We start from the raw sequence: 16414 nt of genomic DNA, 5'->3' as shown, positions 1-16414 counted from the left end.
ATTTATTTCATGGTATTGTAACAAGCAAACGTTGAATACATTTTTCATTCGTGTAAGAAGAATTATTTAACACGATAAATTTAGCTGTACTATGGTTATTTTTAATCTACGACCACAGGTCAACCTGATTTTTAATCCCTACGAAATTAATTTAACCACGAGTAAGTAACGAGAACGCTAAAACCTATGTTTCCATTGAAGAATATTGTAAAAACGTATAAATTGTTATATGCAATGTTATAACAAATTGTCGGAAGTATAAATTTTTAATAAAATTGTGAAAATTGATAAATTATACCGTGTTACGATATCGGAAATCTCCCGCGAAAATCTCCCGCGAAAATTTCCCGCCTGACCTAACCGACGATTTTGCTAATGACTTTGGGGAGAGGGTACCGCAGGTATATAAGGACCCGCCGATGTCCCGCGAAATCATTTACCCTTTATACTGGGCCCTAGACACTTCGCGGCGTATTTTGACCTGAAGGTTCTGAGATGTGAATAGAGTGGTCGGGGGCTACTAGCTAGTCTATGTCCACCCTGTACACACTCAGCCTTCTTGTAACACTTGTATACATTAGAATCAATTAGAATTTCTATTACTAATTATTAAACAAATTTTAACAATTACCGGCACTCGCTAGGCACGTAATATCAGACTTTAAATACTCGACTTCGAACTTCGGTTTAGTCATAATTCTATTAATGTTATAATAACGTATAATTTATTAATTTTCACAATTTTATTATTAATTTATACTTCCAAAAATTTGTTAAAACATTACATATTATTATTTATACATTTTTGCAAGTTTCTTTGACAAATAAGTACGTTTCAACGATCTTATTACTTTCTCGTTGTGAAATCAAGTTCGGAGGATTAAAAATCAGGTTGACCCTTGGTCGTAAATTTAAAATAGCCATAGTGAAGGTGAAATTATTATTTTAAATAAATGTTTCTATACGAATTAAGAATCTATTCAACGTTTGTTTGTTGCAATACCGTGAAATAAATTGTATTATATATTTTCTCAGTTTAGACTGAATTTAAAGTTCGTAAGGATTAGAAATCAGGTTGACCTGTGGTCGTAGATTAAAAATAGCCATAGTGAAGGTAAAATTATTACGTTAAATAATTGTTTTTATACGAATTAAATATTGATTCAACGTTTATTTGTTGCAATACCGTGAAATAAATTGTATTATATATTTTTTCTGTTTACACTAAATTTAAAGTTCTGTTTACATGTTATAACAATTAGAATGTAGACGTTTTGCCGTTTCACGGTTTTTCCTCTGTTAATTATGTGTTTATAAATCATTTCAAACTAAAGCAGCACCATGCCCACCCTTAATTAAACCGTCTCAGTAGTTTACCGTAATTAATAATCTATTTTCGGAATTTATACGAGAATTTTTGAATTTTAGTAAATACTAGAGTCAGTGCATCGCGTATTGAAATAATAGCTTATACAGATAATCTTTTGAAATTACTCTTAATTAGGGAAAATCTTGAATCTTGTATGGAAGATGAAGATTTTCAGGAAATATTTATTTTTCAACAATGAATTTTTGTTTTATCGATTAATAACGTACGAAATGATTTTTGGAAAATTTTCTTCGTTTGAACGTTCGTTTAAGGTTCGACTATGATTATCAAATCTCTCGAAACACCGTAGAATGTTCAATTTTAAAAGTAACTTCTTCAATTTTTGGATAATCTGGGTAACGTGTTAGTGTTGACGATACACTTTCGAGTATAGACGTTAAAGTTCATAGAGTGGTCGGGGGCTACTAGCTAGCCTATGTCCACCCTGTACACACTCAGCCTTCTTGTAACACTTGTATACATTAGAATCAATTAGAATTTCAATACAATAGACTGAATAACAATTCATTTTAACTAATACCTATTAGAAATTTTCCTTTTAAAACAAATATAAATCATTTTACCAATTACTGGTACTTGCTAGACATTTAATATCAGACTTTAAATATTCTCCTTTCGGTTCTTTTAAATACAATCAAATAATTTCTTCAATTATCGATACTGACTTGGAATACTCCGCTTCGAATAAAATATTTCGAAATTATTTTGAAGGTTTAGGGAAATAAACATTTCAATTTTAGTCATCGTTGTTCTTCAGACTTATCGAATAGGATATTGAAGTGACTTTGAGAGGTTGCTTTTTCGTTACAGAATAACAATCAATATGTACTTTTCTTCCAGCAATTGAAATTAATTTGAAATTTTTCATATATTTTCTCTGATATTGAATTTTGTTTACTAATAATTTACCATCCAAGGAATTTGATGAATTGCGTGTTAAGTAGTTAGTTGATTTATTATTGTATATTGTGAGCTGATTTGGAACGAGTGCACTATGCCCACCCTAAAGTAAACAGTCTCAGTAGTTTACCGTAATTAATAATCTATTTTCGGAATGTATGCGAGAATTATTGAATTTTAGTAAATACTAGAGTCAGTGCATCGCGTATTGAAATAATAGTTTCATCCCTAGTTCGTTTATTACTGAATATTTTTACGCGTTTAACTTATGCTTCTCCCCAATTCTCGTCGCGTATTTTATTCAAATTTTCTTATATTCTAGAATCGAAAAAGAAATGAATTCGCGTTTTTTCTTTTGATTCTTTCAATTTTTCAATTGCATTACGCATTATTGCAATAATTTCTATCGTTACATTTAATTCTAATTGTTTAGCAGCTTGTCTGCTGCTATCGACCCTACATTTTACTGACACTTGTCGAACCGACCCTACATTTTACTGACACTTGTGCAATCGACCCTAAATTTTTTTTTTTTTACGTGGAGGTAGGCCGACTCTATGTAATAAACAATTGGCAACCAAACGGTGGCTCGCTAAAGCGATATATTATGAAATTAAATTAATCACTCAATAAGTATTAACATCAGATTGTTTCCTCGATATGGCCATGGTGGTCATCAGTGACTGGAGTGCCTCAAATGTTTAGAATAATTAAAATAAAATAAATTTTACGTTTTTTTATCCCGAAATTTTTCTTAACATATTGATGAGATTTTTCTGATGAAAATGACAGTGAACGTGTTAATAAGTAAATGTTGTTCAAATTATATCGTGTTTGATCTCATTTTCATCAGAAAAATCTCACCAACATGTTAAAAAAAATTCCACATGAAACCGACTGGTGTAGTATTACACGCTTGACTTACTGGGAGCGAGATAACATGGGCGCAGCAATGACGCAGACCTAGGCGTAGGACCATCTATACTGTCATTTGTAGAATCCGAACTTACTGACTCTTGCAGAGAATTTACTGTATACGTCTCTAGTTATATGTGAGTTTGGTTAAACGACTAATTCTGTCTGCAGACTTTAGCGTTAAATTTAAATAATAAGCATAAATTTCCTCTTTTAAAAGACTATCAATTTGCGACCATTTTGCCAGGCGATAAATTGTTTGGCTTTTCCATAACCTCATCATGTGTGTATAATTTTTATTTCATTTTAGAGAAAAAGAGGATTGATTATAACGATTCGTTCAATTAAAATAAACCCAAAATTAGCTACTAAAGCTTGGAAATATGTTAAGATGTGACTAACATTATCTGAATTTAAGAAAAATAAAGGTGAACATGATAGAAATAGAAAAAGCGACGAATAAATACCTTAAGTATTTAACAAATGGTTCATAACTGACTAACAAAAGAATGAAATGGTGTAAATACATTTTCCAGAGATCAACTGCTATAATTAACGTCAAAAAACTTTGAAATTAGGAATTTAAGAATGAGTATGGCACTTTTAATCACCATTACCCGACATTTCCGCAGGAAACTAGCAGAAAACGTAAAAATATCTGTCTAATAATTTGCACATCTCTGTAAAGAACGACGTGAAACTTTGCACACAGCATAAATTAGCGTCGTGCTCACTTTGTAACGCTCTGCATTCCCGCATAACACGCGCACTTTTTGAGTAACCATTGCTCCTAGCAAAACTGGTTAATTGCGAGAATCTTCTACAACCTCTAATAAAAAAACAAAAAGAAGAAAGAAAAAAGAAAAACGTGAAAAGTTACTATAACAAGTGCACTTTTTGGACGGCCATTGCTCCTAGCAGAATTGGTTAATTATGAGAATCTTCTAAAGCCTCTAATAAACTACCACGAAGCAAAAAGAAAAGAAAAATGTGAGAAATTACTGTGACGAAATTCACCAGTTACATAGAAACCGATCATATTTACCTCTTCAGGGTGATCCTCATGGGGCGACGCGACCCTGAGCAAGGACAGGTCCTCGGGCGTCGAGGAAAATTGGACGGGTGCTCTAACGGTCCTGTCCCAAGGGTCCTGATGATTCCTCCGGCACGTATGAGGGTAACTCGGTTCACCAGCTTCCCCAATAAGCTCGCGCCTCTCCACGCGAATTTCACCGTCGGAGAGGGTCTTCTGCAACGGCAGAAATCTCCGCGTCGACTGGGACATCCGGTTTAGAAGGGCACGCGCAACCGGCGACACCGGCGCTGGCTTAAAATCTATGAGGATCTCTTGGTCGTCCATGTCGATGGACCTTCGTTGATCTTCAGGCTGCAAAAGGAAAATGCAAATGTTATTCCGCGTCCTCGATGAAGTAACAACGAGGAACTTTTCCTTCATAATATTCCACGTATCTTGAACAAGTAGCTGCATGCTGCTGAGTGTATCTCTAGGGTTTTTCGTGTTTCTGTTGCCAGCAACAAGCTCCATAAACTAAAATTTACTAAATTTCTTGTATCTGTGAAAAATTAAACACCAAGCATGCACTTTGATACTAAAATTGGAAGAATATAAAAAAGTGGAATTAATCATTTTGGCTTCTCAGTGGCTCAAATGTCGCTGCTTGTTGCTTGATTCAAAAGTTCAATGAACTGAACTGTGTAGTCGATAAGAAAAAATGTGTATCAAATATTTTTTCCAAATTTTCATCAATATAGTGATTATTACTTTATGATATTCCTATGTTAGACTACAGCAACGTCCTCGCTGAAGCAGCAACGAGGAACTTTTTGTCGCCTCTCGTTGCTGCACGTTCCAAAACATTTCCAACCAACACCAACTTATGGAAACATTTTATCCACACTAAGGCAGCTTAATCTGAGGAACATTTGGGTTCTGTTTCAGTTTCAAGGCTACATTTATTACCAGCAACAAGTTGTCCACACGCAATTCAGTTTGTTCCAAGCTGCACACACTGACTGAAGAAGACCTGCTCCTCGCAGCTGCAGCATTTGTCGTTATCAATGATAAAAAAAAAGAAGAAACGAAAAGTGTGGGTTCGACCAAGTCTAGACCGTCAGAAATTCGGAAGCATTCAACTTATGAACGACACCTTCGAAACTTTGTACGCTTGTCAAATGCAGACCTGGAATATCTACCTCGGCGCATCGATCCTGTTACACGAAAAGCTGACACAACTTGTAGACCAGCAATATCGCCCGACATATTGCCTTGTGAATCGAGTGACAAAGCGTACACAGACTGGAGGAGCATTTGTTTCTGTTGCCGCGTGTTTCCTATGTTTCTTTCATCCTTACCGCTCCGAATGGAAACAGGCAACAAGCGGTGACATTTATTGCTGGCAACGGAAGCACGAAGAAACCTGGAGAAACGTTCGGCAACAAGCCACGACATTTTTAACACACGTCGACGAAAAAGTTCCTCGTTGTTGCTTTAACCCTTTCATCGCTATTGGCCCCTATAGGCGTTTGGAAAATTTGCTCGCGCTGTATTCTTGAAGCCTTTCGGTGCACTTTCACCTCAATTTAACCCTTTCATTACGAGCGCCGGACATATCCGGCATCCACGCGACATAAACGAAACCCTCGAAAAGTGTTGCGTCGCCATGCACGTGAGGATGGGTTGGTCACTTAGTAATTTAGGAACCTTCCTTCGCGTCCCTTCTTCAAATTTTAGAAGATTTGATAAGAAGGCCGACTTAGACTAAGAAAAAGAGAGTGTTACTGTACGAACGACCAGCGATACCTCAGGAATCTCGATTCAACAAGATTCAGTCAGATTCAAACTCAGTACTTCGGTAATTTCAGACCACGACTACAGTCAAGAATAAACACACATCACAGATCAGTATTCAGCTAAGACTTTAAGATCAATTCAGACCTTCAGACGGCACCAAGTGCGCGGAATTCAGTTTCCGAGTGCTTAACAACAGTTTTAAAGATATACAGGCAAATAGGGTAACGCTTATCTTCGTTCGGTTTTCACCCCGAAGAATCAAAATTGGGCCAAAAAAGAAATTGCTCGATACTTCTCTCGAGGTCCCCTACAAAAAAAATCGGAATTTTCAGGTTACCGAAGTTCCCTTGTAAGCAGTAAATAGAAACGCAAACTTTCTAGCTTAGTTAGCGGTATACAACCGTTAACAAAAATCATTTACGCAATCGAGGAAATAACAGAGGACGCGTGGAATAACGCGAAAACGTGTATTTCATCGTCAACACGGTGTACGCGAAGCGTGATTAAACGTGGAACACGATCGATCAATACGTTAATATTCGTAACAACGTGTGTCCTTTAATTACGCATCACTGGCAAGCTTTTGCTTTCCATAGGCGTCTATTTTGTTACCAAACGGTAATTCAATCACGGTACCGTTACAATCCCCTATAAATAGAGCCGAAATTTGATTTCTGTTCGACCTTCCCTGTTAATAAAGTGCAATCGGTTGCCTAAGAGAACGCGCTACGATCATTTACGCGGAAACCCACTCCGATATAAATTAATCAACAGCGTACAATTTCGTTCGATCTATCGAATGCAGCTTTAAAAACACGCTTCGATTCTGTGAATTTCCCGGAAATCGACGTGGAAGAGAAATTCGCGATATCCGTATGAAATCAAACACTAAATACTTTATTCTATAATAACGCGAAATATCGCCGAGCGGTGAAATTGTACGGTGCAGTATGGTGGAATATCTTGTCTCTTTACAATTGAAGATTTTTCCATGTTAGAGAATTTAATGATACATTCATGGCGGAGCTGCAATTTGAGATTTTTTAATTGGGAAATACGTGTAATTATCGCATTGGAAGTTGTACAATCCCATTGAAAAAGATGATTTTATTCATATACTGGGTGTCTTTTTAGCTTGGAATATTTCGAAAGGAATTGAAGCTAATGAAAAAATGTTTTGCAACAAGTCAATTACAATTTGAACCCTCTATCGTCGAGGCGGAGTCTCAGAGAGTCCGCTGATTCTATCTTTTTTTAGAACTCAACATTATTATATTAAAATGAAATTAACGCAACCAACCACTCTATTCTGTAATGTTCATTAGGAAAATGTGTAATAAAGTTGCCAGAAATGTTCTGTATTTATGTATAAACTAACTGGAAGTTGAGGAGCTTCGTAGACTCCACACCGGGCTTTACGCCCCAAAAACGGTGTCTCGACAGCAGAGGGTTAAAATGATCCTTCCCTTTAAACTCAAACAAAAGATGAGAAAAACAATCTTAATGTTGTATAAAAAAATTCTTTGTTCAATTCGAAGTTTTATTAAAATCATTAATAATTCGTTCTAACGAAATCACATACTTTTATTTTCTGTATATTGCAACTCACATTACAACAAATCAATTATAATTTTAAAATGGTCTTACTATTGATTTTTTATTAATAATTTTATTACACCAACTCGATTAATAGCTCAAGTTATTAAATACCCTTTTATCGCATTAAATACAATATTTATACTGCTTCACTACCACTAACATACGTTTATTGAGCAAAAATTACCGAACTCGAACAAGAGATGAGCAAAATAACTTTAACCCCTTAACCTATGATTTCTTTTCTGACACTGCATCTAAGCGTCAGCCATTTTCTGTTTTCGTACTGTATCGGGTAACAAAAACTAACCTGTCACAGATTAATCACATTTAGGAATCCTTGATCTTACAAATTCAAACGAAAATTAGGATCGCAATGCATTTTTCTTACTAGTATAACTATTTTTCTCACATCTTTGCCAGAATCTCTGCCACGAGTCTGACAGGTTGTCATATGTTAAGGGGTTAACATCGTACCACGAGGATTCCATACAGTTCGGGCTTAACCCTTTCACTACAATAGAGTTTGATACGTAACCACACGCAACCACGACCGCAAAATCTTTCACTTCGACGTTTCAAAATTTTTTGAAAAATTAACAAAATTCCTATTTTGAAAATTAAGGTGGAAGCACGCAAAGGACAAAAATTAAGGATGAAATTCACTTCAAAGACACAGTTCGAGCAAATATTCAAAACGTCTACAGGCGCCGATATCAGTGAAAGGGTTATATCCGACGTAATATCGCGTGAAACAATCGGAAGAACTTGACAAAAGCAAAACACGTTAATTGCGGTACACCCGAAACGTAACTTGCATACTAGTTGAGCCGGAAAACCAATTCGTTGAACGTGTCTAATCGATAGTTAGCCAGCGGTACGACATCGAGGAGATTTCATATGTGAAATTGAATCGAGTGGTAAAGAGTGAGAAGCGTTTCGAATCCTATAGGATAGAACGTGTGCAATCGAGATATAATTCGGCAGATTTTCCAACAACGAAATTGCGCAACCTGTAACACATCTTTCGACAGACATGGAATAGCTGTACACAGGCGATACGGTAATTCGAGGAATCGGCAAGTAAACCCTTTCAAGCGACTATAGCAGCTCTCCAAAGTAGCAGCGGAATCAATGCAATTCAACTCGAATACTCGACAGAGTCCGGGTAATATTCAACGCGAATCCAGTCAACACAGTTCTCTTCGTATGATTGCTTCACTATCAAAGGAACTTGGAGCCAAGCACTTTGCCTGCCGAGCGCCGATCAATCGAGAGAACAAGTGCCCCGCGACTAAAGCATTACAGGAGAAAAATTCAATTGCCAGGCTCGCGTCGATACAGTTTCGTGTCTTCTGTTCGACGTTATGTTTATGCAAAGCGGACTAGACGCGCGCAAATGCGATTTTCAACCGCATGTTCGCCCTCGAATTATCGGCCTCGACAGGGTAATGCTCTTAGCGCTCACGTTTTTCTTAAGTTGATGCGCCAAAAATGGCCAATTTTACTTTTCCTTTTTAATTATTTCCTAGGCGTGTAGAAATCAGTTTCCTGTGATTTGGCATGATATTTGGCATATATCTTCCGATTAACTGGCCCTTCGTTTATCCCATAGGGATCAGTTAACCCTGGTGCGGTCTTCGGGTCTTCCTCGACCCATCGCCACCTTATTTTTTTTCATAACTTTTGCTGTTATCAAATTTATGTTTCCTTGTTATTATATTAAAAGTTTGTTGCCTAGGTTCATACGACACGCTGGTAACAAAAATTGTTATACATGAGACCTTTGGGTCCTTTTTGACCCAAAGATCTTAACCCTAGCGCGGTCTTCGGGTCATTTTCGACCCATGGCCTTCTTATTTTTTCTAATAACTTTTGCTATTATCAAATTTATGTTTCCTTGTTATTATATTAAAAGTTTGTTGCCTAGGTTCATACGACACGCTGGTAACAAAAATTGTTACACATATGGTCCCTGGGTCTTTTTTAACCCAAATACATTAACCGTAGCGCGATCTTCGGGTCATTTTCGACCCATTGGGTCTTTTTTCACCCAAAGTGTATAATCAAACGAAAAAACGCACTAGGATTGAGAAAGAGTTTACTCTGTAACATAACAGTGTTTCGTGAAAATTCACGGTTAGAAATCACTTTGCATACTTTTGCCGATAAAATTTCAGCCGAAGGAAATTCGAAGGTGATTCACAAACGGCGGAAATAATCAAGACATTTAAATTATACAGTTCATCCGTAAGCCACATCTGTTTCTCACTAGGACACGTTATGCTGACGCGTCCTGAACGCTTAACTGGTTAATTGAATCGTGGTAGCTTACGAAATCAATAGAATTCAAGGTGAAATTAACTGCAACACTGACTGGTCGTACAATTCGACTAATAAGAGCGACTAACTTTTACGAAATCCGCTTTATAGTTGATCCAACGGTACAATAGATTAGTATTGAAGTTGACAATTAGTTCAGCAGATCCAGTAACTTGTAGAGTAGGTATCTGATGAAAGATTGAAAAGAGCTTAAACGGTGTTAAAAATTGTTACGTACCAGTTGCATTATTTGAAGTGGAAACCAATTTAAATGGCCGACGTTATTTAATCTACTACTTTCTGCTATTGTACATAATTTTCATTTTTTATTTTATTTATTCCTATTATAAATTTTTCTTAATTAATCTTCATAAAATTAAACTGAATGGTGAAATAGAAATTCGTTGTGATTCACTTTTAAAAATCAGCTCTGATTCAAGATAATTGTTTATTCATCATACAGATTTAAGATTATTAAAAATTGAAAAGTTCAGAACATAAAAAACACGTATAATTTTATATTCTGTAGCATACAAAAATTTCTAATATCTGTCCAACAAGTAATTGTATTTTATATTTGCAAATATGCCCTTTAAATTAACAAAAGGAAGAATAAATAAATAAATTTTAGAGGTTCAGGTAAAAACCATATAAATTACATTATAATTAACCATAGAAATTAATTAAGAACCATATGAATTCCATCACAATTAACCATAGAAATTAATTACAATTAAGACCCGCATAAATCATATAACAATTAACTAGAAAAAAAAAAAAAATAAAAAACTGAATATTAATGAGCAATAATTCTTCGAAAAATATTATTTCTTGTAATCAGAATCTGCTACATTTTCTAGATAAATTCAATGTACATGAAGCACGCTGGAACGTTTCACATTTCCTCACAATCCTTTAAATCTTCTTTTCTTCTTCCGTTTTCAGAATTACTTGAAAATTCTCGTATGACCAAATCTCTTCCGGTACTCGGCGATTTAACAGATTAAGTAAATTTCCAGGTAACCATTGAAATTCCTCAAATTATTTCATTTTTCATTTACAAAGAGAAGATCTGCATTTCCATTCCCGAAGCGTGCTTTAATAATCGAGTTAATTAATAATTCACTCTACGAACGAGCTACTGCCATTTCCTGCCAAAATAGTTTGCAATTAGTTCCTGCACCGCAACCGTTTAGCCATATGATAAATAAACAATGATACGCTCGACGAATGACGTAAATTATAATTAGAAACTGAAATTAATTTGGGTCTAATACATACATATGTCAATTAGGTTATGTAAATTCTGAATATTGTTCTTGATAAATATACGAAAACTCTGACTGATGTTCCAATCTGGATTATTGTTTATACGTTAAAACAGATTCTGGTAAATTAGAGGCAACGTAAATCTTGAGAAATTATTGGAGAATGACAAAAACAAAAAAATCGAAAAATTGAATATCAATACTGTATAGAATAAAATTTATTTGTGTTAATTTAAATAAAAGAACGACTATACAATATTAACCATAATACAGGGTGGTGGAAAAGTCGCGAAGGGATTGGAAATATTTATAATTTCTTTAAATTTAATTTTTTCTTTTTTTTTTCTTTCCAACACTACCAAAGTACACCTGGGAAATTTTTTATGGAAGGTTACAGGGTTATTTAGCGAACCAAAATAAATGAATTTTAAATCAAGTACTGTTTAAATTATTGTTACTGCAAACCCTTTCGTGACTTTTGCACCACCCTGTATGCGAGCATAATAGAGGCAATGTGAATCCTGAGAAATTATTGGAGAATGACAAAACCAGAAAAAATTGAAAAATTGAGTATTGCAAGTAATTTAATAATCCTAATATGGTGCAAAATAAAATTAATTTGCGTTAATTTAAATTAAAGAACGATTATACGATATTACCCATAATATGTGAGCATAATAGAGGCAATGTAAATCCTGAGAAATTATTGGAGAATGACAAAAGCCAAAAAAATAGAAAAATCCAATATTGCAAGTAACTTAATAATTTTAATACTGTACAAAATAAAATTCATTTCGGTTAATTTAAATAAAAGAGCGATTGCACAATATTAACCATAATATGTGAGCATAATAGAGGCAATGTAAATCTTGAGAAATTATTGGAGAATGACAAAAATAAAAAAATTGAAAAATTGAATATTAATACTGTACAGAACAAAATTTATTTATGTTAATTTTGAAAAAATAACGATTACACAATATTAACCATAATATGTGAGCATAATAGAGGCAATGTGAATCCTGAGAAATTATTGGAGAATGACAAAAACAAAAAAATCGAAAAATTGAATATCAATACTGTACAAAATAAAATTTTTTTATGTTAATTTAAATAAAAGAACGATTATACAATAGTAACCATAATAAGTGAGCACAACAATCTCAGTGGTGCATTTAGCAAACAAAAATAATAAAAAAAGTTCATAAAAACGTTTGTCCTATCTGGCCTTGTTTCCCAGTTACAGGCGGTTTTTGCGTTATGCCAGTTTTTCACTTGTCCCCGCAGAAATGAACTCGAAGTGACCACCTTCGAATACAACTTTTTAAGTGTCTTACGCCTGAACTTCTGACCTGTTCGTAATAATCAACAAGCCTGTACATGACATTACAAGTGTGTTGCTTATAAACAATTAAACGAAGTGCTCGGTTTGTCAAAAGAATTACTGGGAGACAAAAACGGTGGTAACTCGCGAAACTGGGTCACACAGAACAAACGTTTATGTGAAATTTTTTTAGTATTTTCGCGTGCTGAATCCACAACTGCAGCTGTATCAACGTGTTACGGTACACCTTGTATATTTAGTAAATTAACTCCTGTTGCACGAATATTTCAAATTCTTCAATTTCGCTGTGTTCCAAAAGAAGCACGAAAATTTTGAATAAAACACAGCGATAGGGGAGAAATTTTGATTTTGTCCCGGTGTTTCAGTCGGTTTACAAACATCATTTGGAGATTTTTAAAGAGCTCTGGAGTGTACGGAATTCTATGAACAAATTAGGAATAATAAATACATTTCTTTAGAAAATTTTATCTACAGAAAAGTATCACTTGACTGCTGAATAAATTGTTGCTACATTTTTCAATTACTACTTTATTTTTCATTCTATGTGATTTTTCAATTACTATTTTATTTTTCATCCCATGTGATTTTTTAATTACTACAATAAAATTACGCTATTTCAAAAAATTTTCCTTCTGTCCTTTCTTTTATATAAATACGGTGACCCTGTTAATAGGTCATCCTGAAAATTCCCGCAATATTAAGCCGTCCATTTTGAAAACAACGTGATTCCACTGAAATGAAACATTTTTATGTAAAATAATTTCCATGATGTTCGATACACTTTATTACAAAAGCATTCGTACCGCGTATCTAAAAATTCGAATCTCTGAGAGAAAGAAACTGCTGAAAGGCGTTTTCAATATCCTCCTGTTTCCTAAATCGTTTTTGCGTAAGGAAATTGTCAAGTAAGCGGAAAAAGCGAAAATCGATTGGAGATAAGTCAGGGGAATATGGGGGTTGAGATAGAACTTCAATACCCAGTTGATGCAATTTTTGTACAGTTGTGGTTTGCTACGCGCGGTGTAAGGTTAGGGTCTTTTCTGTTGACCGACGCTGTTCAGTTTTTGGTGAGCGACTTTCAATTCGTTACTGTGTGACTCTGATAGTGATTAGTGGTAGCCAATTTTAGGAAACTATAGTGAATTAATTTCATAGTAGATCACCAAACTGTGAGCATGATCTTTTTTTAGGTGTAAATTAGGTTTGGATCGAGGAGATTTATTTCTGTCTTTCTTTCTCTTAGCCTTATAACGACGAATTACACTCGTGTTGCAGATTATGGCCAAAACGTGACAAAACAAGAATGGTATTTCTATCAAATTTGTATTTTTTCTCTAAACGTAACTTCTGTTGGAATACGGGGAGGAAAGTTGATATCGATTATACTTTAACAATATAACTTTTATTGTAACGATGACACTAATACTCGCGGACTCCGAATTTACAAGACGCGAACTTCACGAAGGGAAGAGGCGTTGTGGTTTTCTGCTGTGTACTAGATCGACAGCTCTGAACTATACTCGCTTGGTTTCTATAATGATCGCGTAAGGGATCTTTCGGGTGTACTTGCAAGGAAGGGATTTGGGGGAGAAGGTGAGCTTGGTTCTGGTGACGAATTGCTGGACAGGACTTTGAAGGGACAGTCAGCGATCGATGAGTAACTTGTTTTTCGGCGTTATGGGGTTAATCTTAAGAGTGACTTGGTGACTCAATGTCAATAGGCGGTTGGTTATCCAACACTTCAATTTAAGACTGACAATTACTAAATAAAAATTCTATACAATATTTTGTCTTCTTTTTTATTAAACACTGGATTAAAACAGTGAATAACCGAAGCTAACATACGTTATATGTTGGCAAAAGTGTATCGACCATTATGGAAATTATTTTAAATAAAAATGTTTAATTTCAGTGAAATTATTTTTTTTTTTTTTTCAAAGTGAACAGCTTAAAACTGCAGGAATATTCAGGATGACCTAATAATAATGTACCAAGTACAGTAAATTCTCTACAAGTGTCAGTCAGTTTGGATTCTACAAGTGTCAGTATAGATGGTCCTACGCCTAGGTCTGACGTGACAGTGAACGTGTTAATAAGTAAATGTTGTTCAAATTATGTCGTGTTTGATGTCATTTTCATCAGAAAAATCTTGAACAACATTTACTTATTAACACGTTCACTGTCTGGCGTGACATGTTGTTCAAATTATGTCGTGTTTGATGTCATTTTCATCAGAAAAATCTCATCGATATGTTAAGAAAAATTTCGGGATAAAAAAACGTAAAATTAAAAAAGTTGGTATTTAAATCGCTTGGTTGCCTCCGACTGACGTTTCATCCTTATCTTTTATTCGCTGTCCTTGTCTACGTTCGGCAAACTACAAAGGCGGGCGCGAGGCTCGAAAACGTAGTCCCTGACTCTACAAGTGTCAGGTTTAGATTCCTTGCGGACTGACACTTGTGGAGTATTTACTGTAGTCCTTACAAAGGATGGTTTCCATCTTTAATATCAATATTTATGGAAGTTGCGCATATTGTAAATTCTGAAAAAGTATATTTTCACATGCTGGCACCTAAGTTTGCAAAATTAGCCCTCAAAATTTGGATTGATAAGTTTATTTTTTCAGTACCACAAACTGTATGCTTCGGAACAATGGTTTGAATGCATGAAATGTGTATAGTTTTAACAAAAAATGTAAAGTTGTACCAATAACAATTGTAACGATGAACGAGGTGGATTGTCTGCTGCAGGATGCTCGAATCGTCCATTTAACTAGAAAACGTACCAATAAAGACAAAACCCCACTTCTTGTAAAACCTAAGGTATAAAAATCACACCTGGATAGTGAATAAAGGACGTTTCGTTAAACGTATTTAGACCCCTAAGACGTAATTTACAAAAATCCTAAAATTTCACCGTATCGACGTCTTCGTGACCATCGTAATTACTTTCTAAATCTGTTTTTTGTCACAGAGGATATGGTTTCGAAGGATCTTCAAAGTGATACCCTTAGATTTTTTCTGCCTCTTTGTAAAACAAATTTTCAAGGCTACGTTCTGTTGTAACGAGAGAGATTCTCGTGGATTCCGATGACGATTCGGGACTTCGGTGCGTCTTTTGTTTATGGCGGGTGCTAGTGGCTTTGTTAGACGGTTGGAGCTTTGTCCAGGCCACGTTGTGACTACACGAGCGCGTCTCTGTTATTAGCACGTTGACTGCCACGCCGAAATCACATGTTCTGCTCAGGACGCCACGAAAGTATTTTTATTATTCTAAGCATATAACGGCAAAATAATAATAAATATGGTTATGCAAGACAACATTCTTACCCATGGGGCGTTTATCTTTCTGGTGGTCACGGGTGACCACCGTGGCGCCCTGGTGCACTCGATGACACTTGGTAACTATTTTGGAATATTTATTTACACCAGGGCCATCAAATATATCTATCCGAAGAAAATTACGACATGAGATGCAAAAGAAGGGCCAGCATACCTAGTGCGAAAATTTTGCAAAGAATGTTATCAAACAAATTTTGCAAGTTTTGGAACAAAGATTGCTAAAAATCGGACCAAAAATGTTACCACATACTGCCCAGATTGTATCGATCAGCCGCATCTATGTTTGAAATGCTTTAATACGATACACCGGTAGATAGAAGATTTGATAAAAATTAATCTCTCATTTTTGATCTTCTAGTAAAAATTTTTAATTATCGAATAGTGCACGTTTTATTTCAAAGCATTCTCTAATCAGCGATGACGTTCAAAATTCATCAACTGTCAATGTTCGTTCAACTTTTACAATTATAAACATTTGAAGCACTCCGGTCACCGATGACCACCGTGGCGCTACAGGAGAAACAA

The 16414-nt window shown here is 35.2% G+C and overlaps 1 protein-coding gene across 1 annotated transcript in view; it reads right to left on the bottom strand.

The window, feature by feature from the left end:
* The window catches only part of LOC108577463, a gene marked incomplete at its 3' end in the record, with an annotated part of 116018 nt that overhangs the window by 30563 nt on the left and 69041 nt on the right, over positions 1-16414 (bottom strand). Inside the window, 1 exon segment of the mRNA XM_017940617.1 lies at positions 4251-4592. Within this exon segment, the coding sequence (XP_017796106.1) occupies positions 4251-4592 (342 nt within the window).

Source organism: Habropoda laboriosa, unplaced genomic scaffold (assembly GCF_001263275.1).
Source record: "Habropoda laboriosa isolate 0110345459 unplaced genomic scaffold, ASM126327v1 scaffold734, whole genome shotgun sequence".
Taxonomy (NCBI): Eukaryota; Metazoa; Arthropoda; class Insecta; order Hymenoptera; family Apidae; genus Habropoda; species Habropoda laboriosa.
The sequence above is the reverse complement of the archived record's forward strand: the minus strand, read 5'-3'. Positions and strand labels throughout refer to the sequence as shown.